We start from the raw sequence: 23,802 nt of genomic DNA, 5'->3' as shown, positions 1-23,802 counted from the left end.
TCTGGGTGAGGGCAGGGCCTGATCCTGCTGCTGCTGCCAAGGGCGGCAGCTGCTGCGGCTGCTTCTCCTCCGTTGCCAAGAGGAACCCCCTGGGGGGGGGACACCCAGTCTCCTCCTTGGCCTGCGTTCCTCCTGCTTGTTGGTAAGGTGAGAACTTGGCTCGGCAGCCGTGTCTGCCTCCCCGCCCCCCCAGCTCAGCCTCCCCTTGGCAGAGGAAGGAGATACCAGGCAGACGGGCTGTGCTCTGATCCTGCTCCTCTTTTTTGTGGCATTTGGGGAAGCTTCCCTAGAAAGAGACCCAGCACAATAAGGAGAAATGCAATTAAAAGCAGCGCCTCGTTCCTCTTCCGGGACTGAAATAAACCACCAGAAGCAGAAGTGGCTTTTAAAAAAGAAGTGGGGGGAATTAAGTGTCTCTTGCAATAAATCCTTGATCTCTAGGTCAGAGGGGCTCAGAGAGAAGGCCAAGGGGAGGGCTGCCCCCCAAAAAGACCCTTCCCCCTTGGGCTCAGCTGCTGGATCCCCTGCGGTTGCTGGCAGCCAAAGCCCTGGCAGGTCTACATGAGAGTAAGTGGCTCTTGGGAGTCCCTGGTTGCAGGCTGATGCAGGGCTTTGCATAATGCACATAGCCATCAACTTTTCCCTTTTCTTGCGAGGAATCCTATTCGGAATAAGGAATTTCCCTTTAAAAAAGGGGAAGCATTGACAGCTATGATAATGCAGCTGTTTCCCTGGAAGACGCGAATGTTTCGCAATGGCTGTTGGCCGAGGGGCCTTCAGAGCAGAGCTAGCAAAATTCAGCATAGATCTGCAGCTTGGTCCCGAACCCGTTCCCAAGAGGACCAGCGGGAAAAGAGGCCGGACATGAGAACTCCCAGGAAGGCCAAATGTTGGAAGATTCAGAGGGAATAAAAGAAAGCCCCTTTTCATGTAGTGCAGGGATAAACTGGGGGACTCCCTGCCACAGGAGGTAGGGATGGCCAAGAACTCAAATGGCCTTCAAAGAGGGTGAGATAAATTCATGGAGGGAGATCCGTGGCTCCTACGTGGCTCAGGGCCTCCAGACCTTCAGGCCCCACCGACCCAGACCTTCCGCCTGTCCCCTGAGGCCCTTCTCTATGGGTCCCCCTCCCAGAGATGTCCGGAGGGCGGCAGCAAGAGAACAGCCTTTTCTGCGGTGGCTCCCTGGTTTGGGGGCCCTCTCCCCGGAGAGGCTTGCCTGGCGCCATTCTGAAATGCCTTTGGGCGCCAGGATGAAACACCCCTCTCTCCCCAGGCCTTTGGCCAGTCAATAATCGATGGCCTGTGAAAGTGAGGCAGAGAGGACCTTTTTACAGTAATCGTTTTACTATTGGGCTGTCTGTTGGTATGATTTTTGTTACGTTTTTATAATTTAATCTGATATAATTTAATCTCTTTCAAAATTTCTTGGGACTTTGGTTTAGATCTTAATCTCCTTTCCCCTTCTTTTATCTTTTCCAAGATCTTTTCCTTCTTCTCATTTTGACTTCTCTTCTTTATTGCATTCTGTTGTATCAAAAAACCTCGCATCACCACTTTACTTGCGTCCCATATTACTCTTTTTTCCACATTTGTCTTTAAATTTATTTCAAAATAATCTCTCAAAGTTTTTTGGGCCTTCTTGTATATTTCTTCATCCCTGAATAAAGTGTCATTCATCCTCCATCTGAAGGAACCAGCTGTTGTTTGCTTCATTTCCATCTTTACAGCATTATGGTCGGAGCATGTTTTTGGGCAGATTTCCACTTTCTTTATCTTTGGTGCCATCCCTCTAGTAATCCATATTTGATCAATTCTAGTCCATGTCATTTTTGCTTCAGAAAAGAAAGTTCTCTCTCTCTCGATGTTTTTATCACTGGTGATTTGTAATGGGTTTCTAATGTTGTTAGATCTTATGTTCGGTCTTTGGGTAAAGGGAGGGGCATAAATAAAAACAAATACTAGCCACAAAGGCTATTAATAAGAACAACAACAACAACAACAACAATAATAGTTTTATTATTTATACCTTGAGAGCCCCTGCTTTTGTGGTTGGAGGAAACAGTGAGTTTCCTAGGTGCAGAGTGGGGATTTTAACCCTGGTCTATCGCAGGTTACCATAGTCTGCCTCTCTAACCACTGTGCCACACAGTCTCACTTGAGGTACCTGGTGTTTAGGATCTCTGAATGGTGGCAGCCAGGAGGGATTTGTCCTGAACGTCTGAGAAGCTGCTTCTGAAAATGTGTCTTCTGTTTGATCTTCGGATGAGTGGGGGGAAAGAGATGGTGACATATCCGTGGGGCATCTCTGGGGCAGGTGCCTCAGACCTTTGTTGGTGGGGAGAGAAGGAAGGAGTGAGGTTTTAGATCGTATCTTGGCTTAACACTCCTCCAAAGAGCAGTTGCTCTTTGCCTTAATTTTGCTTCTGCAGAGCCTTTTGGGGGCAAGGAGGGAGCCATCGCTGGGCTGAGCAGGAGGGCAGGGAATTGTAGGAATGACAGCGGAAGAATCCCAGGCAGGCAGCCTTGCAGCTCAGCTGGCTTGAAACAGCGGCAATGTCTGCCTGGCTTTCTGTCCCCTGCAGAGCTTCCTTCTTGGGCGCAGTCTACCAGTGGCAAAGGCTGGATTATGGGGTGTTTCAGAACTACCTTGCCCATCATGTCCGGGGGGTGGCGGCGGAGGGGGGGAATGCTGTTCCTTTTGTTTGAAAAGTTGCTCAACATATATTTTTCAGATAAGCACATATACCGTATTTTTCGCTCCATAAGGCACACCTGACCATAAGGCGCACCTACTTTTTTGGGGGGGGGAATTCAAGGGGGAAAAAATCTTTAAAGGGTCTGCTCAGCGCTCCCTTTCATGAGCTGCGTGGAGTGTGTGTGTGGCGCATGCAGGCTTTTCTCCGAGGAGGGAGAAGAGCAGCCCATCACTGACGGTCTGCCTTTCTCCCTCCTCGGGAAAAAGCCCCCAAGAGCCACACACACGCTCGGCACGGCTCTTTAAAGGGAGCAAGGCTGTTGGGGGCTTTTGTGGGAGGTGGGGGAAGTGAGAGAGCCCACAAAAGCCAGGGATAGCCGTGTGAAGCCTCCCCAGGGCAGCAGGATGAAGGCTCCCCGCTGTCCTGCGGAGGCTTCGTGGGCTACCCCAGAGCTGCTCAGGAGCTTGGTGGGGCTGGCGGGGGAAGCCCAGGTCCCCCCCCCCCAGCCCCAGGGACCACACATTCACTCCATAAGACTCACAGACATTTCCCCTTAGATTTTAAGAGGGGGGAAGTGCATCTTATGGAGCAAAAAATACGGTATATAAAAAAACAAAACAAAAAAACAAAAAAAAATAAGAAGAAAAACTGGAAGAATTTCTTCAAAATTTATTCTACAAATATCTCAATAATAAAACTTCATTGATTGACTTCCATCGCTTACACTGCACTTCCTATCTGCTTATCTGAAAAATATATGTTTGTATGTATTTTGCTTATATTTTGTAATAATTTTGTTAAATAAAATTTATTTTTTTAAAAAAGGGGGGAGTTGCTCAACATTGGAGTGGGTAGACTGGATGACCCTTGGGGTGCCTTCCAGCTATATGATTCTATGATTCCTTGGAGATTGTGGAAGGTAGATATTAAATCCGCAGCATACTTAGGGAGACCATCATGAAGATGTTATATATATGGCATTGTACCCCCTTGAAACTAGCGAAAATGTATAAAGGAGGCTCACCGATTTGTTGGAGATGTAAAATAGATGTGGGGTCATGTGGTGGACTTGTGCAATCATTAGGGATAATATATATAATGTATTTAAGAAATTTTTCAGGCTTACCTTTCAAAAAAAACCCCAGAGATCTTTCTTTTAGGCATTTTACCATTAGAAATTAAAAAAGACATAAGACCACTGTTCATGTGTGCCACCACAGCAGCAAGAATTCTGGTGGCGAGGAAGTGGAAAAATGAAACAATACCAACAATCACAGATTGGCAGATACTCATGTTAGAATATTTACAACCAGCAAAACTGGAGGGAAGAGTTAGAGGAGTATTGAACCAGAAAATATTTGGAGAATGGAGAATATTTAAGGATTATATAAGATCATATTGTACCAACCACACCATATTAGCAGAACTTGAGTGACACTTGTAAACACAACAAAGACCGTTTGTGGAGTAGACGGGAACAGTATGAAAGAATATAAAACTGTGCGGGGGGGAACGACAGTATAAGCAGTACAATGAGAATGATTGGGAGACTCGTTTTGTCAGAATTAAGCACTTATTTAAGTGCTTAATGAAGTATTAATTAGGAGGGTTAAGTGTTTTCTTTATGTACGTAAATTTGCTGTTTCTTCTTCTGTTTTTTCTTAATTGTTTGTTCTTTAATTTTCTTTTTGTAGTATGAGATTGTAAATTCTTTGCATAAGTGTGTAATTTAAATTAAGAAAGATTACTAAGAATAATAAGAATGAAAGAGTTTTGACATCCCAGTTGGAGGTCACGGCTCCCGCTCACTTTTTCCTCCCCGCGTTCTGTTTCCGTAGGCCGGGGCTTCCTCCGAAGCAGCATGGCGCCCCCCCTGGCCACAAGGACCTGCCACCCCCCCTCCTTGCCCGCCCCGTGCCCAGCAGCTGCCCTCGGAGGAGCCAGTCCAGCGCACGGCCGCCTGTGACCCCTGACTGCCCGCCACAGCCTCTCCCCCTGTGACCCCCCCACCCCACGCAGCGCTGCCCTTCCCGATGGAGAGGATGAGCTGGCTCAGCAAGCTGAACCCCCGGGTGGGGGCTGGGGGGCACCGGGGAACCCGTGGCGCCAGCCTGCAAAGCCCCATGGCGGCCGACCCTGAAACCTGCCTCATGGTCTTCAAGAATCACTGGGTCCAGGTGAGTGGCTGGCGGGTGGAGGAGAGGGGACGTTCCCCCCAAGAGAGGCTTCGGGGTGGGGTGTGTGTGCATGGACAGCTGTGGAACTCACTGCCACTGGAGACTGGTGGCCGCTTTAAGAGGATCAGAGGAATTCATGGAGGAGGAGGAGAGGGTTATCGAGGGCTAGTAGCCACAGGGGGTCTGCTCTGCTCCCCAAAACAGGGGCAGCAACGTTCTGCATCCTGGGTGTTGGGAACCACAGGAAGAGAAATGTTTTTGTGTGTCAGTGTATGTGTTTTCTCTCTCAATATAATATCAAAAATTATACAAATATTATTCAAAAATTATACAAATCACCGTATTTTTTGCTTCATAAGACGCACCTTTTTCTTCCTAAAAAGATAGGGGAAATGTCTGTGCGTCTTATGGAGCAAATGTGTGGTCCCTGGAGCCGAATTGCCCAGGGGCAAAAAGAAGATCATGCTTTTCTTTTTAAAGAGAGAAGTGGGTGTTGAAACAAAACCACTGATAGTTTTGCCGATCGGGGAGAGAGATAAGGGACGCTAGAGATAAAGGAGGCTGCCTGGGAGGGGGAAGAAGAAGAGTAAGAAGAGTTTGGATTTGATATCCCGCCTTTCACTCCCCTTAAGGAGTCTCAAAGCGGCTAACATTCTCCTTTCCCTTCCTCCCCCACAACAAACACTCTTTGAGGTGAGTGGGGCTGAGAGACTTCAGAGAAGTGTGACTGGCCCAAGGTCACCCAGCAGCTGCATGTGGAGGAGCGGGGAAGCGAATCTAGTTCACCAGATTATGAGTCTACCGCTCTTACCCACTACACCACACTGGGAGGGGGGAGGTAAAAGCCCATGGATCCTCAGGATTTTTGCACTGGGTCACCCCAGATTCACCATCATAGCATGTCCATGGCTATAGCCTGCACCAAAAAAAATCGTGCATCCACTGTTTCCTGGGGCTTCAGTGGTGCAAAAATGTGGTTACAAAGCACAGATCCACATGGATCCTCAGGATTTTTGCATTGGGTCACCCCAAATTCACCATCAGATCACTGTTTCGTTTAGAATATATATTTTTTCTTGTTTTCCTCCTCTAACAACTACGTGTGTCTTATGGAGCAAAAAGCACGGTATGCATTTGTTTACAAGCTGCTGCAGAGCTTTCCCAGCTTTTCTTGTCGTTGACACACTTTTTAGACACACATCATTTTGCGACACAGTAATTCAGTTTTACAGGTAAACCGGAGGTTAAACTAACCTCTTTCCAGCTTCGGAAGGAGGGCAGAGGGTGTGTGACGCTCCTGCACATTGCAGCCGACACACAAATGTCTCAAGACACACAGTTTGGGAAGCTCTGCCCTACGATGTACAGTGGTAGCTTGCTTTTTGAACATTGACGAACATTTTGGTTATCAAATGCCATAAACCCAGAGGTAAATGCTTTGGTTTTTGAACATGCCGTGCGGCTTCCACTGAGTACAAGTTCCTGGGGCCTGTTGGCTATTGAGTTTTAGGTTTTCGGACGTTTCAGAAATCGAAGGGTCTTCTGGAATGGATTATGTTAGAGAACCAATGTACCACTGTATTTTAGAAAAGGCTCCCCAATGTCTCCCTGTTTGTGCCCCTGTGTATGGACAGGAGGGGGAGAGTTTGGTGGTGCAAATATCCAGAGTGTGGGGGTCAGGTGGGATTGCTATGAGGAATTATGAAAAATGACGCAAGCCATTGTGTCCGCGATGGAAGCATCACGTTGACTGGGTTTAATTCATTGACAGTGGGTTCTGATCGAATCCCACAAGCCTCTCCACCTCTGCCATTTGCGTTCTGTACACCTGACAGGCACGTATAAGCATTCTGAAACACAGGCCAGTTGCTTCATCAGGCATCCTGGGTCATAAAGGTAGAAGGTAGCTTTGATGTTGCTTAATCTTTAGACAGATCTTAAGGGCCACAAAGAGAGTTCACAAGGAGATGGTAAATGCCTCTCCTGTTTATGACCTCCGTGGTTTTGCTGAAAGCATTCCTCCTTTTATTTCTGTTTTATTGACTCTGAACTACAGATGCATGCTCAAGTAGGAAATAGTTTCTTTGTGGTTAAAAGAATTTCTTCTGATCTGACTTTGTCCCATGTGGGGTTTTTTGAAATGCTCAGAGGGAGACTGATTGGTTCTTACGAATACTGTGTAAAAAGTTCTTTTGTGAATAAAACGACCTGGGCCGAGGGGGGGGGGAGAGGATTATTATTATTGACACTCCTCCCAGAGTCTCACTGGTCAAGCCTCGTGTGTATTCAAGTAATCAGAGTCCAATCCTTCCTTGCTTTGGGAACGCTACAGGAGAGTTTGGGGGCATCTGTGAGAGCAGAGGCTCCTCTTGCGGAGCCTCCAGCCACGGAGGCAGTCTACCTTGGTTTCCGTCTGACTCTCTCTCCCCCCCCCTTCGCAGGTGCTGCGCATCCTGGAGAAGAGCCCGGCCTCGCGGGGGGCGCAGGGGGGCGCGGCGGACGACCTGAGCGCCGTGCGCAACCACACGCTGCAGATGCTGACGCTGCTGGCGGAGGAGCGCCCCCGGGCGGAGGGCTCCCCGGGCCCCATCCTGGAGCTGGCGCTGGCCGAGAACGTCCTGGGCCGCCTGCTGGCCTGGCACCTGCGGCGGGGGGAGCTCCCCGAGGAGCGCAAGGCCGAGCTGCTCAAGCTCTACGAGATGCTCCTGGGCCAGGCGCACCAGCCCCTCCTGCGCCACCGGCCCGTCCTGGGGCCCCTCCTGCGCCTGCTGGGCCTGTGCGCCGGCCCGGCCTCGCCCGCCCTGGAGGGCAGCCTGGTGCTCCTGCTGCACCAGCTCTGCGTCTCGGCGGCCCGGGAGCCCCCCCTGCTGGAGCTCTTCTTCCACAGCCCCCCCGCGGCGGGCGAGCCGGGCCCCGCCAACCTGCTGGTCTTCTCCCTGCTGGTGCCCTTCATCCACCGCGAGGGGCTGGTGGGGCAGCAGGCCAGAGACGCCCTCCTCCTCCTCATGGCCCTGTCCGCCGGCAGCCACACCGTCGCCCGCTACATCACCGACAACTCCTTCTTCTGCCCGGTAAGGAAGGGGGCAGCGGGGGGGGGAGGCGGGGGCAGAAGCCTTGCCCCGAATCAGCTGTGGCTCCTGCGTTGCAGGGGGTGGACTAGATGACGCCTGGGGTCCCCTCCAACTCTGTGAATCTGTGAGTGCCTGGGGCAGCAGGAGCGTGGAAGGCACTCTGGGCACCGCAGAGCACGGGTGCCCTGGCCTGAGAGGTTATTCCAGGGTGCCCCCATGAGGACTAGGCACATGGACCGACAATACGCAAACAGCAAAAGATTTGTAAAGCCTTGCAGTCGGAATCCTACACGCCAAGGCTTCTGTTCCAACCTCCCCAGATTTGGTCCTGCCCCAGATACAATCCTGTGTAGATTGAAGAAATAATAATAGTAATAGTGATGATGATGATCATGATCATGATGATAATAAATTTATTACTTATACACTGCCCATCTGGCTGGGCCTCCCCAGCCACTCTGGGTGGCTTCCAACAGAATATTAAAACACAATAAAAGATCAAACAGTAAAAGCTTCCCTAAACAGGGCTGCCTTCACATGTCTTCTAAAACTCAGTTTATTTCCCTGACATCTGATGGGAGGGCACCTCTGCCTGGTTCCCTATAACCTCACTTCTCACAGGGAGGGAACCGCCAGAAGGCCCTTGAAGCTGGACCTCAGTGTCCGGGCAGAACGATGGGGGTGGAGACGCTCCATGGACAGCTGTGAGTCCAGAATGACTCCCAGGCTGCCAGCCTGGTCCTTCAGGGGCACAGTTGCCCCATTCAAGACCAGGGAGTCCCCCACACCTGCCCACCCCCTGTCCCTCCAATACAGTACTTCTGTCTTGTCAGGATTTGACCTCAATCTGCAGAGTCTCCAACCCCCAGGCCACTTTAAAGGATCCTAGGATCGTAGAGCTGAAAGGGGAACCCCAGCTGACATCTAGTCCAACCCCTTGCAAGGCAGGAATCTCAGCTGGGTCATCCGTGTCAGACGACCATCCAACCTCTTCTTAAAAACCTCCAGGGAAGGGGAGTCCCACCCCCCATTCTTAATAATAATAATAATAATAATTTATTTATTTATTTATTTATTTATTTATTTATTTATTTATTTATTTATACATACTTCGCCCATCTGGCCAGGCCTCCCCAGCCACTCTGGGCAGCTCCCAATAGAATATTAAAATCACAATACAGCATTAAACATTAAAAACTTCCCTCAACAGGGCTGCCTTCATGGGTGTCCCGTGCTCTTTGCATAGCCCCTCATGTGGGAGGGGGCGGGGGGGGGTCGCCAGGAGTTTTGCGCCTGATAAATCTCAAACGCCCCTTTTCCCCCAACGCCCTCTCTCTCCTCGCCCCCCCAGGTGCTGGCTACTGGCCTGAGCGCCCTGTACTCCTCGCTGCCCCGCAAGCTGGAGGTCCGGGGGGATGACTGGCACTTCCTGCGGCGGGAGGACTGGGTGGGCGTTCCCTCGCTGGTCCTCTTCATGAACTCGCTGGAGTTCTGCAATGCCGTCATCCAGGTGAGTTCACCTTCGGGGGAAGGGGAAGGGGCTGGCTGGCTGGCCTCCTCACATCCCCAACCACAGCTCTGGCAACGGCCGGGCCCTTTCTGGGACAGAAAGCCACACACAGAGGGATTTAGTTGCAGACCTGCACGGCAGGGGGTTGGGCTGGATAACCTTTGGTGGTCCCCGCCAACTCTGCAGTGCTACGATCCATTGACTAGCGCGCAGACCCAGGCTGCCGGGTTGTATGAAGTTGCACCGCAGGTTTCGCCGGGTGCAGAGACCAGGAAAATCCAAGGTTGGGTGGGTTTGGGGGTCTCTTGGCAGCACTTGTGGAGGCTGCACAGAGTTAAACGGTGGAACTCCCTGCTGCAGGACACGTGGCCAGCCACCCACCTGGACGGCTTTAAAAGAGAATTGCTAGGAAAATGCAACCTGTGCTACTGATAGAAGTAGTGCGACTCATGCAGCACGTTGGCGATTAATATGCACAGAACAATAATTATACATACTTTATCAGCCTTCTGAGAAAAATACAAAACATTAAACAAAGCCACAAAGACTTGCAAACTCCCCAGCTTAAAATGAACTTAAATGTCTGGTTTCAATAGATTTTCCAAATGCTGAACTCAGTCTTTTAGATAAGTTCATAAAGATACCAACAAATATTCACAATACCGAGAGATGCTAGTGGAGTTGTGGAGAGATGTTAATGAAGTTGTAGACAATGAAGTTGTAGGCAGGGTGCTGGGGTTTTGCACCTGTTTCGCCCTGGCAGTCCAAGGAATCAAGAGTCCGCTGTTCGCCCCCAATGGGGCCCTTGAACTGGGGCTTGCAGGCGGCACACCTCCCAAGATGGTTTTCTTCAGTGGTCTAATCTCAAAGTCTTGATACGTAGATTGATCTTCAATCTTATAGAGAATACTCTTTCTTGGCTTAAGTTTAAGAGACTGATTTCCTGAATCTATTGAAACCAGACATTGTAAGTTCATTTCAGGCTGGGTAGTTCGCAAGTCTTTGTGGCTTTGTTTAATGTTTTGTATTTTTCTTAAAAGAGAGTTGGGCAGATCCCTGGAGGAGGAGAGGGCTGCCCACGGATACTTGTTGCCAGTCAGAGCTGGCAGTTTAGCAGCGACAACCCTGCCAGGTAGGATAGGCTGGGAGAAGGCAGGCCCAGGGTCGCATTCAGCCAAAGCTTGGTTTGAACCCTGGTCTGTGAGGTCCGACACTCGCACCCAGAGCTTTCTAACCTTTTTGTGTTGGTGACACACTTTATTTTTGCATTCCAGTTGCTGGAAGCCAGCAGAGGGGTGGGGAGCTCTCGCACTCGGGTCCCGCTTGCAAGTTTCCCCGTGGGGCATCTGATCATAGAATCATAGAATCATGGAATCATAGAGTTGGAAGAGACCACAAGGGCCATCGAGTCCAACCCCCTGCCAAGCAGGAAACACCATCAGAGCACTCCTGACATATGGTTGTCAAGCCTCTGCTTAAAGACCTCCAAAGCAGGAGACTCCACCACACTCCTGGGCAGCAAATTCCACTGTCAAACAGCTCTTACTGTCAGGAAGTTCTTCCTAATGTTTAGGTGGAATCTTCTTTCTTGTAGTTTGGATCCATTGCTCCGTGTCCGCTTGTCTGGAGCAGCAGAAAACAACCTTTCTCCCTCCTCTATGTGACATCCTTTTATATATTTGAACATGGCTATCATATCACCCCTTAACCTCCTCTTCTCCAGGCTAAACATGCCCAGCTCCCTTAGCCGTTCCTCATAAGGCATCGTTTCCAGGCCTTTGACCATTTTGGTTGCCCTCCTCTGGACACGTTCCAGTTTGTCAGTGTCCTTCTTGAATTGTGGTGCCCAGAACTGGACACAGTACTCCAGGTGAGGTCTGACCAGAGCAGAATACAGTGGCACTATTACTTCCCTTGATCTAGATGCTATGCTCCTATTGATGCAGCCCAGAATTGCATTGGCTTTTTTAGCTGCCGCGTCACACTGTTGGCTCATGTCAAGTTTGTGGTCAACCAAGACTCCTAGATCCTTTTCACATGTACTGCTCTCGAGCCAGGTGTCACCCATCTTGTATTTGTGCCTCTCCTTTTTTTTGCCCAAGTGCAATACTTTACATTTCTCCCTGTTAAAATTCATCTTGTTTGTTTTGGCCCAGTTCTCTAATCTGTCAAGGTCGTTTTGAAGTGTGATCCTGTCCTCTGGGGTGTTAGCCACCCCTCCCAGTTTGGTGTCATCTGCAAATTTGATCAGGATGCCCTTGAGTCCATCATCCAAGTCGTTGATAAAGATGTTGAATAAGACCGGGCCCAAGATAGCCCCTTTGATAGCCCCTTTGAGAGCAGGGCGCTGGCTTGGCTGGGCCCCTGGCCTGATCCTGGGGGCGCTTCTCACCTTCTTCTCTTCCCGCCCCCCCAGGTGGCTCACCCGCTGGTCCAGAAGCAGCTGGTGGATTACATCCACAACGGGTTCCTGGTGCCGGTCCTGGGCCCTGCCTTGCACAAGGTCAGTTCATGCCTGGGCTGGGGGGTTGTGTGGCCTGGCCAGGGAGGAACCCCCCACCCACTTCCACTCCCCCCCCCCCAGGCTTCCCGGAGCTGCCTTTGGGGCAGGTGAATAGCAAGCCTCCTCCCGCCAGATCAGTCCTGCTGCTGGAGCAGGCCTGGCTCGGAACTGGCTTAGCTTCTCACCGCCAAGCCAGTGGGGAGTGAGGGCAAAGAGGGGCCGAGATGATGTATGGGGCTGAAGCAGGGGGAGGCATGAGCCCCACCAGGACTGGTCCGGCTTCTGCCCCCCCCCCCCGCCGTTCCTGGGGGTTGGGCTGGATGCCCCGCAGGGTACCACCTGGCTGAGCTATTCTGGGGTGTGACAGTCCCCCTGATCCCCCCTCCCTGCCCCCCCCCAGACCTCCATTGAAGAGATGATTGCCAGCACGGCCTACCTGGACCTGTTCCTGCGCAGCATCAGCGAGGCTGCCCTCCTGAAGACCTTCCTGCGCTTCCTCCTCCTCCATCGCCACGACAACAGCACCATCCTCGACACGCTGGTCTCCCGCATCGCCAGCAACTCCCGGGTGTGTCTTCGGGGGGGGGCGCACATGGGGAAGACCCCGAGGGGACGGGGTTGGAGTCAGCCGTGTGTCAGAAGCACCCTGGAAGTCCAGGGCCCTACCTTGCAGGGCTGGTGTGGCCGCTCTTTGCTCCTTGGGCTTTGAGGTCCTGCCCTGCCCCACACAAAGGGGTCCTGGGATTGGGGGGGGGGCGAGCGTGGGCTCATCCCTATCCCGGGGGGGGGGGCAGGAAGACATCCTCCCTCCCACAAAAGGAGAATCTGATTCTTCTTCTCGTTGCCCAGGGGGTGGCTTGGGGGGTGTTGCTGGTGGGGGATGGAGTGGGGGGAGCCTTCTGCCCCACTGCCCCCTTCATTCCTCTCTTTCTCCCCCCCCCCCAGCTCTGCATGGTCTCGCTCAGCCTCTTCCGGACGCTGCTCAACCTGCACTGTGAAGACGTCTTGCTGCAGCTGGTGCTCAGGTAGACCCCCCCCCACCCGACCCCTTGGCTCTCTGGCTCATGTGATCGTCGGAAGGGAACCCGAGGGTCATCTAGTCCAGCCCCCTGCGAGGCAGGAACATGCCACCGTCGGGGATCGAACCTGCAACCTTGGCGTCCTCCCGGTCTCTCCAACAGAGCCGTGGGCTCCCTCTGTTGGGTGAAGCTGGGAAGGGCACCCTGTTCCTGCTCCCAGAGACTTCGCTGGTGCGGGGGCTCCCCCTGGTGGCCCCATTGGCCCTCTTCACCCATCAGCCTCCTCTTCCGGGTAACCTAAGGTTACCAGATCTTTTTCAAAGAATCTGGGGACACTTTTTTTTTTTTGAAAAGAGAAAAAAAGGTTATTTTTTTTTAAAGAGAGCTCCCCTTTTTTTTCTCCTTCCTCTTCCTCTCTCTTCCTTCTCCTTCTCCTCTCCTCCTTCTCCCTGCCTTGGCTCCGGGGTTTTCATGGCCCTGGAGCGCCACTGGGCAGTCGGACTGGTGGCTGGATTCTCTCGCTCCCGACTCAATTTGGGTCGCGGGGAGGGGGGTCAGCAGTTCCCCCAGTTGTCCCACCGGGCGTCCCCGGTTCCCCCTCGGCAGTGGCGCCCGCCATGTTGCCTCGCCGGAAGTCCCCATACAGTTTGTGTTGTGCCATTGAACCAATCACACAACATTCATTCCCTACTAATAAATCTACAACACTTGAAATATAAATCTGGGGGCATTAAATGAAATCTGGGGACAGATGTGTGAATCCAGGGTCTGTCTCCAGGAAACGGGGACGTGTGACCTCCCTGCCCTTTCCGGGGGTTGGCATAGATGACCCCGGGATTCCTTCCAAGGCTACGATTCTGTGGCCGCCATGGTTCTCTGGCTGCGCTTCCCGCCCCGTCGGGGTGGGCTAGATGGCCTTTGGGTTCCCCTCCGCAGCTGTGCTTTTCCGCGGCAGGTACCTGATCCCCTGCAGCCACGTCATGCTGAGCCAGAGGCGGGCGGTGAAGGAGCTGGACCTCTATGGCAAGGCGGCCAGCAAGTTCCTCTCGCTCGTCCCCCAGTGCTGCCGCCCAGAGAGCCCCCCGCCCCCCGAGCGAGAGGAGGAGCACGCCACCTGGTCCAAGGGTGAGCCTCTGGCGGCCGGGCGGGAGGGGCAGGGGGGCTGGAGGTTGGGGGGGCACATGGAATGGGCAAGGGAGGCCTTGGCACTGACAACATTTGTGGGGCTCCTCTCTGCCTCCTCCCAGTTTGCAGCCTTGGGGCACAGGAGCGAAATCCTCGCTGGGGGTCCGGGCAGTGGAGCCTGGAGGGCATTTGCAGCGGGTGCTGGACCCACGCCTCTTTGGGTGGGGGGAGAGGGCAGCATTTTCCCGCTGGGGTGTTGCAAAGCCTCCTCTACTCCCTGTTTGTGTTGAGCAGGAGTTCACTGAACCGCAGAACGGCAGATTGTGACGGGATCCCCAAAACTCATCTAGTCCACCTGCACATCTAAACAGAAGGGGTGGGTCTCCCTTGCAGGCCAGGCAAAGGGGGCAGAAAAAGGGCGGGTCTTCCAGGAGCCCCGGTGGGGGGCGCCAGGAATAATCTCAGGGTTGTGGGTCCCACATGGGGGAAAAGATTCCTGCCTTGCAGGGGTTTGGACTAGATGACCCTTGGGGCCCCTTCCAACTCCACAATTCGGTGACCCCCCCATCCTCTCTCTCCCCCCCCCCCAGGTCACGGCAGCCCCAGCGTGGACTCCTCCTCAGTGGTGACGGTGCCCAAGCCCTCCACGCCCTCTCGCCTCTCCTTCTTCATGCGCCAGCCCAGCTTTGGCCCCGATCCCGCCGGCCCCGCCTCCCCCCGCTCCCCGGGGACCCCCGTTGGCAGCCCCTCCCACCGGACCCCCCCTCGCTGGGAGGAGGCCTGTGAGTTGGAGGGCAACTACCTGGAATACCTGCGCGACGCCCGCCTGAACGTTGACCGCTGCGTCTGGGCCTGCCGCGTCTGGTCGGCCCCCTACGACGGAGAGCGGCCCCCTCCCGCCAGCCTGGACCCCTCCCTGCCCCGCCAGGGCGACCCCCTCACCTACACCTCCTTCCAGCCCGGCGGGCACCCGGGGCCTGCCTCCCCCCGGACTAAGAAGCGGGGTGCTCCGCCTGAGGAGGGGGCCGCCCCCAAGGGGACCCCGGACGCTGGCACCTCGCCCCCTGCCGCCTCCCCCGGCAGCGAGGACCCGGGGCCCCTGCTGAACGGGGCGCACTCGGAGCCCGCGCTCATCAAGAAGGTCCGCCGGTGCCCGCAGGAGGGGGCCGTGGTGGAGAACGGGGGCCTCCCCGAGACCCCCGGCCCGGACGAGTCGCTGGTGCCGGCCGAGAACGGGGGCGCCCACCCCGTGGAGAGGTTTGCAGCGGAGCTGCGGCGCCTGGAGGACGAGATGGCGAACGGGGGCCGGGAGGAGGAGGAGGAGCCCCCCCAGGCGGACCCCCTCAGCCCCGAGGAAGAGGAGGCCTATCGCAGCTTCGCCGCTCCCCCCGAGGGCAGCCTGGCGCCCTCTCGCCTGGCCGACCCCCTGGCGCAGATTGTCGGCAGCCCCCCACCCACCCCGGGGGCCCTCCCCAGCCAGCCGTTCACAGGTGAGTCGTTGGGGGCACCCCCCACCCTCTTCCTTGGAGGTCTCTCTGGCCCCTGCTGCTCCTGGAGGCCCACCACTCTCCAGGGGTCCCCCTTGCCCCCCAAGGCTAAGTCTGCTGTGCAAGGTGGGAGTTTAGCCTGAGCGGGGTTTCCCCAGAGGAACTTCTGGAGGGGATCAGAGGGGTCAGACCTGGGCAGCAGATGGTTGGGGCCCAGTGGATGGGGGGGGTCCTAGTTCCCTTCAGAAGAAGTCAGGGCACATGGGCACTTTGCCCGCTGCCCACTTCGCCCGCCCAGCCTTGGGCTCCATTCCCAAAGGCAAGTGACTCCTTTCTCTTTCTCTGCTTCCAGTTTCGTCTGTCTCCTTCTCCTCTGCTCCCCCTTTCTTTGTCCCCTTTCCTCCTATTGTTTCTTCCTTTTCCTGTCTACTTTTCCTTTTCCCTCTCCTTCCTTCCTTCCTTTTTTTAATAAAATATTTATTAAAGTTTCAGAAAAAGGAATTACATAAAAACAAAAAATGCAAGAATAAAAGACAAAAATAAAAATACAAGAAAAATACAGAATAAAGATAAAAAAGATAAAAAAGGAAAAATAAAAAATCAACCTTTCCATATCTTACATTCACATCCTTGTTTCCCTGACCTCCTCATACCTCCTTTTTTTGTATTCCAATTCAATTAATTAATTCCGCAATTTCTTTCCCTCCTTATTATCCTGATCTTTGATCTTAATATATTATAACATTAAATTTTTACCTATTTAAAAATCCAGCTTTTCCATATTCTTTTATATCATTACAGCTAGAAACCGCTTAACTTCATTCAAACATCATTCTAACATTCATTAACCTTCCATCCATCCATCCATCCATCCATCCATCCATCCATCGTTCCTCTCCTTCTTTCTTCTCTTTCCTTCCATCTTTCCTTTCCTTCCTTCCTTCAGACCCCCCCCCCCCCCCGGGTCTGTGTGCGTTGTTGTTGTTGCTGCTGCTCCTTTCCTGCTCCTGCCTTTTCTCCGCCTGCCCCCCCTCACCCCCCAGCATCTCTCCAGTGCAGGCAGGGCTGGTCTGGGTCCGATGGGGCTCCCACCCCCAGGAGCCAGAGGCTGCCAAGGGGCAGCGTTGGTATCCCCCAGGGGCCTCTTCTCCCTTGGCGTAACCCCATCTGGGAGGGGGGCCCTTTCCCTTGCAGAGCAACATGGCTGATGTTGCTCCATCCCGTCTCCGCCCATTGGGACATCCAGCCCCCCCATGTCCCTTGAGGCTCTTGGGCAGAGAGAGAGCTCTGGCCCTTTTCTTGAAGCCGCAGGTGCTTTTCTGCATGCCAAGGAGACCTTGGCCACTTGGGCATATGCATTGCGGGTGGGTGGGGGGAACCTAAATGATCCGGGGGGGGGGGGGGGCTTCTACATTTCTGCAATCCCCTGTCGGGTCTTTGGCCCTGTTTGCACCAAATGGCTCAGTGGACTCACAGAATCACAAAACCTGCTTTAAAAGCTGCAAGGAAGGAGAAAATGATTTAAAAAAAACCAGAGTCCTTTCTGTTGGGGATAATTCAGACTGAAATACCCAGGTGTCAAAAAAAGGTTATTTATATATGCCAATACTGCGGCCCGTGTTTGGTTAGCCCAAAAACGGAAAACGAGCGAGGTCCCATCCAAAGAAGAACGGCAACTTAAGCTTAAGAATATGTGCAGCTTGCAGACTTAACATATAGAATAAGAGAACCAGAAGGGCACATGTTTAGAGAAGAGTGGAAAATGCTTATTGAATATATGGGGGGGGGGAATTGTGTACAGCTGAAAAGGTGGGCAGCATTAAGATCAATTCAACAATTTTGATGGATGCAATAAGGGAATATTGCCCGATTCACATATAAGCTAAACAAGCTATACCTTAGGGGCCCCCCAAAAAAAATTTGAGGGGAAAAAACTGGATGTACATTTCCAAGCTATAAGATAATCTACTTAATTGTATTTCAGTTCAACAATGACTTTGATAACAATACATCTTTTGTGATGTGCAAATGGCTTGAGATACCTCTTAGCTCCATCAATTACCATCTCGCTTATATTCAACACTAAAAACAGCGGTGATTTGTTGTTGACAAAGGAGAGCTGGACACATAAAGGGCCCCATTCCCTTCCGGAGCCAAGGGCCGCATCAAACCAAAATCCGGCCCTGGCTGAATGGTAAAGCTTTTGTAAAATATGCAGGGATTTGTGATATGCAAGATGAACCACGGAGAGAGGAGAAGGGAAGTCATTGGTATTTTAAGGCTGTTGAAATTGCGAAGCAGAAAATTTAACAGAAATTATTTTCGAGAAGAAGGAAACCGGGTTCCCTTGGAAGTGTCTCTGCGGGGGGTGGACCTCCCCTCGGCTGACCCCCTGCTGTCCTCCCTGGCAGGGCCCTTTGTGGCGGTGCTGCTGGCCAAGCTGGAGAACATGCTGCAGAACTCCCTCTACGTCAACTTCCTCCTGACGGGGCTCATCGCCCAGCTGGCCGCCCACCCTCAGCCGCTCCTGCGCTCCTTCCTCCTCAACACCAACATGGTCTTCCAGCCCAGCGTCAAGTCCCTCATCCAGGTAGACCCTCACGGGAGCCCAAGGGGGGAAACCCTCCTGGGGGGCAGACCCCTTGCCTGGCAGCGCCCCTCACCCTCCCTCCCTCTTCCCCCCGGCAGGTCCTGGGCTCGGTCAAGAACAAGATTGAGAGCTTTGCCGCCTCCCAGGAAGACTTTCCCTCCCTCCTCTCCAAAGCCAAGAAGTACCTGGTGGCCAGAGGGAAGCTGGACTGGTCAGACGCCCAGAACGCCGCGCCCGCCCTGCGCCGCTCGGAGACTCTGGGTGAGGAGGAGGGGGCGGGGGCCCTGGGAGGTAGCAGTCTGGGTGCCGTGGGGGCTCGGGGGCGGCTCAGGGTCAGAGCCCATGCCCCAGGGGTCCCCTGGGCACGGATGACTCCTTAAAAGGAGTCCGTGGAAGCCTGCTATTGAATAATAATAATTATTATTATACAGGGGTACCTCTGGTCAAAAGCGGGTGGCGCTGTGGGTTAAACCACAGAGCCTAGGGCTTGCTGATCAGAAGGTCGGCGGTTCGAATCCCTGTGACGGAGTGAGCTCCTGTTGCTCGGTCCCTGCTCCTGCCATCCTAGCAGTTCGAAAGCACGTCAAAGTGCAAGTAGATAAATAGGTCCCGCTCCAGTGGGAAGGTAAACGGCGTTTTCGTGCGCTGCTCTGGTTCGCCAGAAGCGGCTTAGTCATGCTGGCCACATGACCTGGAAAAACTGTCTGCAGACAAACGCCGGCTCCCTTGACCTATAGAGCGCGATGAGCAGCACAACCCCAGAATCGTCTGCGACTGGACCTAACGGTCAGGGGTCCCTTTACCTTTTACCTCTGGTTGTGAACGGGATCTGTTTTGGAGGCCCGTTCGCAACCTGAAAAGAACGCAACCCGTATCTGCGCATGCACGGGTTGCGATTCGCCGCTTCTGCACATGCGCGTGACGTCATTTTGTGTGTCTGCGCATGCGTGAGTGGCAAAACCCAGAAGTAACCCTTTCCAGTACTTCTGGGTCACCATGGGGCATAACCTGAAAGGACGTAACATGAAGCGGCCGTAACATGAGGTATGACTGTAGTAGTAGTAGTAGTAGTAATAATAATAATAATAATAATAATAATAATAATAATAATAATGCAGTGCTACCTTGGTTCTCAAACTTAATCCGTTCCAGAAGTCTGTTCCAAAACCAAAGCGTTCCAAAACCAGGGTGTGCTTTCCCATAGAAAGGTATGCAAACCGGTTAATCCATTCCAGACTTTTAAGAACAACCCCTAAAACAGCAATTCAACATGAATTTTACTATCCAACGAGACCATTGGTCCATAAAATGAAAGCAATAATCAAGGTACCGTACTATCAAATAAATAAGACGGTATTGTAGTTGATTAACTCCCCCCCCCTTATCTGCACTGATGGTAGTCATTGTTTGGATGGGGGGCTTTGATCCATTTCCGCAGTCACACAATCAGTCAATCAGTAACTGAACTGGGTTCCACGCAGTCAGGAAAAGAAATGAACTAAAAAAGGTACAGAAACAAAAATGCAAAATAAAGAGCAAAAACAAAAGCGCCAAACTTAATCCGTTCCGGAAGTCTGTTTGACTTCCGAAATGTTTGGAAACCAAGGCGCAGCTTCTGGTTGGTGCAGGCGCCACAGAAACAATAGCCGACAGCCGCGCCGGATGTTCAGCTTCCGAAAAATGTTGGAAAACTGGAACACACATTTCTGGGTTTTCAGCGTTTTGAGAACCAAGGTATCACTGTAATAATAATAATAATAATAATAATAATAATAATAATAATAATAATAATAATCCGCCCATCTGACTGGGTTGCCCCAGCCACTCTGGGCAGCTGATTATTGTGGTTCAGAGTGGGAAAGGAGACCGCAGGATCAAGCCCTGGGGGCCCCATCTGACCCAGCGTCCTGCTCTCCTCGCAGTGCTCCAATGGCCCCAGCGGCCCAGGACTCCAGGTAGGCTGCCTCTGGGCCTGGAGGCTCCACCAGACCATGCAAAGAGACCCTGCTGGATCAGGCCCAGCTGTGGCACGACGGGGCTGGACCCCCCCCCCCCCAGCTGCTGACCTATGGAGTATTTATGGTGTGTGGCTATAGGGTAGCTGTCTTGCGTGGGCTGTGCAGGGAGGGGTTGGGGGGTCTCCTGGCCTGCCGCCCTCGCTCCCAGCCACAGGCTCATCCGAGAACACAAAGCCACTTCTTTGGAGATGTGAATTGTGACGCTTAACCAGCGAAGTCCAGAGCCCTGTTCTCACAGAGGCCTCCCATGAACCTGGCAGTGCAGGTAGACTGCTTCTGGGCCTGGAGGTGCCACAAGGAAACCCGAAGAGGCTGCTGGGTCAGGCCAAAGGGGGACCGTCCAGCCCAGCCTCCTGTTCCCACACCAGGTGCCCCAAGCAGGATTTGAACACGAGATCCCGGCCCCCGGGACCCAGAAGCATCTCTGCCTCCGACTGCGGTTGCTGGAGCAGAACCTTCTCTCCCCCTCCATGAATGGGCCTGATCTCCTTTGAGAGCCAGCCAGGCCCGCACTGATTCCTGTGGCAGGCAGTTCCGCAGTTTAACGTTGCCATTTCTGTATTTTGTGAGTTTTGCAGCTGCCGTTTCAGGGCTTTTATTTCTTGAAATGTGCGAACTGGGAAATCTGATTTTCCCCATGGCGTTTCGGGGGGGGGGGATTTTGCCAGGGGGCTCTCCCCCCCCAAAAAAAACCTCTACTTGGCGCTGACTCCCTCCCCTTTTCTCCCCCCCCCCCCGCAGTGAAGAGCCGCAAGCCGTCCATTGGGGAGCTGATCATGCGCCACACCAACAGCCCCACGCGGGCGCGGCAGGCAGCCCAGCTGGCGCTGCAGCACATGCGCGAGGGGCCGGTGATGCACGCGCTGGCGGGGGGCTCCCTCTTCCGCACCTCGGCCGAGAAGCAGAGCGAGGCGCTGCGGGTCAAGAACGCCGTCTACTGCGCCGTCATCTTCGCCGAGTTCCTGAAGGAGCTGGCCGCCATTGCCCAGGCACACGCCGTCACCTCGCCCTTCCTGCTGGAGCCCCCCGAGGAGAAGGCCGAGGCGGGGGGGCCGGAGTGAGCGCAGCCGGGACACCCCCCTCCACTGCCCGCCTGCTCCCCCTCCCGAACACTCCACTCCACGCCCCCCCCACCCCCGTCCGGGGCTCTTAACTGGAATCTCCCCCGACTCTCCCTCACCCCCCGGCTCAGCCCTGGCTGGGTCTGCACTAATCGGGGAGCCTGTGGGGGGCACCCCGTGGGGCGGGTGGGGGGCACCTTTTTAAAGAAAACTCCGTACCAGGACAAGGACCTTTTTAATTTATTGGGAATGAATGTTTTTTTTCTGGAGAATTCGTTGCAATATGTATAAAAGAAGCTCTCTCTCTGTGCTGGATGTGGCCTGGGTGATTTTGCATTGGGGGGGGAGACGGCAGGGGGCGCCCGTCACTTGCCCTTTGTGCCCGCTGTGGAATTGCAGGGTTGCAAGGGCCCTCCAGAGGTCCTCCAGCCCAGCCCTTTGCAGGGCAGGAACCGCAGCTGAAGCCTCGCTGGCAGTGGGGCACCCAGCCCCAAAGCTTCCTTCTCGGCCTCCTGCCCCCAACCAAAGACAGAGAATTGGGGGAGCTGAGAGGAGCCCAGCTGGATCAAGGGGGCTCGTCTGGTCCAGCCTCTTCTCACAAGCAGGACCCGAGTGCGAGAGCAGCTCTCCCCTTCCATTTCCAGTGGCTGGTACTTGGATGCAGGGCTGCCCCGAGGCGTTTCCAAAGCAAAGGAAGGATTGGACTCTGATAAAATCATAGAATCATAGAGTTGGAAGAGACCACAAGGGCCATCGAGTCCAACCCCCTGCCAAGCAGGAAACACCATCAGAGCACTCCTGACATATGGTTGTCAAGCCTCTGCTTAAAGACCTCCAAAGGAGGAGACTCCACCACACTCCTTGGCAGCAAATTCCACTGTCGAACAGCTCTTACTGTCAGGAAGTTCTTCCTAATGTTTAGGTGGAATCTTCTTTCTTGTAGTTTGGACACGGAGGCTTGACCAGCCAGACTCTGGGAGGGGTGCGTATAATAATTCCTGTCCACCCTCTCGCCCAGGTCGTTTTATTCACAAAGGAACTTTTTACACAGTGTTCGTAAGAACCAATCAGATTTCAAAAACCCCCACGTGGGACAAAGTGACTACAGAGACAACTCTGAGTATGCATAAATAAAACAGGGCTAGAGGAACGCTTTTCGGAAACTCCGGAGGTCATAAACAGCAATAAACACGAGAGGAAGGATGGCAAGGAGATAGGGGTCTTTATCACCTTCCTGTGAAACTATTTCCAGGCCCTAAGATTAACAAAACCAAGGAAGGTTACATCAAAGAAATTGCCTACTACAGTGGTGCCCCGCAAGACGAACGCCTCGCGAGACGAAAAACTCGCAAAGACGAAAGGTTTTTCCGTTTTCGAGTTGCTTCGCAAGACGAATTTCCCTATGGGCTTGCTTCGCAAAACGAAGCTTGCCCCCACACCCCGGACCTCTTTTGAAGCAAGGGGCGGTGGGGAGAAGATCGCTTCTCCCCGTTGCCAGCCCCACAATCTCTGGGGACAGAGGGGAAGGTGCGCGCATGCCTTCCCCTCTGTCCCCGGACCCCTTTTGAACCAAGGGGCGGCAACGGGGAGAAGCAATTCTCCCCGCTGCCCCTTCCCTTGCTTTAAAACAGGTCCCCTCTGTCCCCGGACGGTCTCCATAGGAACGCATTGATTGATTTTCAGTGCATTCCTATGGGAAACCGTGCTTCGCAAGAAGAAAAAACTTGCGGAACGAATTAATTTCGTCTTGTGAGGCACCACTGTATCTTTATGTACTGAGGATGCCTGATGAAGCAACTGGCCTGTGTATTGGAATGCTGATGCGCGCCTGTCAGGCATAGAAAATGAACAGTAGAGAAAATGGCCAGAGATGCAGAAGCTTGTGGGATTTAATCAAAAATTCTTGTCAACGAATCGAACCTGGTCAGCATCATGCTTTCATAGTGGACACAATGGCCTGATGCATATTTTATAATTCCTCATAGTAATCCCATCTGATCCCCCCCCCACACACACACTGGATATTTGCACTCCTACACTGCCCCAAACTGCCAAGTCGCCTTTGACAGCCCTCTTTGAATTTGTCTAATCCCCTTTTGAAGCCGTCTAAGTTGGTGACCAGCACTGTCTCCTGTGGCAGGGAGTTCCAGTGGCGTGAAGGGCTCTCTTCTGTCCTGAATCTTTTAACGCTCAGCTTTTTGCTCAGTGTGGGGCTTCGCACACACAGCCCCCCCCCCAGGCTCTCAGCTACTTCGACCAATGGGTGGCGCTGGAAGGAGCCTCAGCCAAGTGTGTTCCTTCTAATAATAATAACAATTGTTTTATTTATACCCCGCCCTTCCCGGTTCAGAAAACTGGGCTCAGGGCAGCTAACAACAAATTTAAAACACTTAATTGATGCAATAAAAAACAGCATAAAATACAGTATGAAACGTGAATAGCAATAAATTCAGAATTCAAAAATCAATTTAGGGGGGAAATCCATCCAATAAACATTAGGTGATCACCAGGGCTAGTTGGCTAAGTTAGTCCTATTTGGGCC

General features: G+C 53.1%; 1 protein-coding gene across 2 annotated transcripts in view; it reads left to right on the top strand.

Moving 5' to 3' along the window:
- The window catches only part of FHIP1B (FHF complex subunit HOOK interacting protein 1B), a 33,623-nt gene extending 12,054 nt beyond the window's left edge, over positions 1 to 21,569 (top strand). For both annotated transcript variants that reach the window (XM_083499342.1, XM_083499343.1), the window contains exons 3-13: positions 4,538 to 4,876; positions 7,318 to 7,947; positions 9,299 to 9,457; positions 11,874 to 11,960; positions 12,361 to 12,528; positions 12,906 to 12,985; positions 13,935 to 14,104; positions 14,695 to 15,594; positions 18,003 to 18,181; positions 18,280 to 18,442; positions 20,941 to 21,569. In XM_083499342.1, the coding sequence (XP_083355468.1) occupies positions 4,733 to 4,876; positions 7,318 to 7,947; positions 9,299 to 9,457; positions 11,874 to 11,960; positions 12,361 to 12,528; positions 12,906 to 12,985; positions 13,935 to 14,104; positions 14,695 to 15,594; positions 18,003 to 18,181; positions 18,280 to 18,442; positions 20,941 to 21,260 (3,000 nt within the window). In that variant the 5' untranslated portion in view covers positions 4,538 to 4,732 and the 3' untranslated portion in view covers positions 21,261 to 21,569. The remainder of the gene's footprint in view (positions 1 to 4,537; positions 4,877 to 7,317; positions 7,948 to 9,298; positions 9,458 to 11,873; positions 11,961 to 12,360; positions 12,529 to 12,905; positions 12,986 to 13,934; positions 14,105 to 14,694; positions 15,595 to 18,002; positions 18,182 to 18,279; positions 18,443 to 20,940) is intronic.
- The last annotated feature ends 2,233 nt before the right edge of the window (positions 21,570 to 23,802 follow it).

The sequence above is a fragment of the Podarcis liolepis genome (assembly GCF_965112155.1).
Source record: "Podarcis liolepis genome assembly, chromosome: 4".
NCBI classification, from domain to species: domain Eukaryota; kingdom Metazoa; phylum Chordata; class Lepidosauria; order Squamata; family Lacertidae; genus Podarcis; species Podarcis liolepis.
Note: the sequence above shows the minus strand (reverse complement) of the source record. Positions and strands in the feature narration are given on the sequence as shown.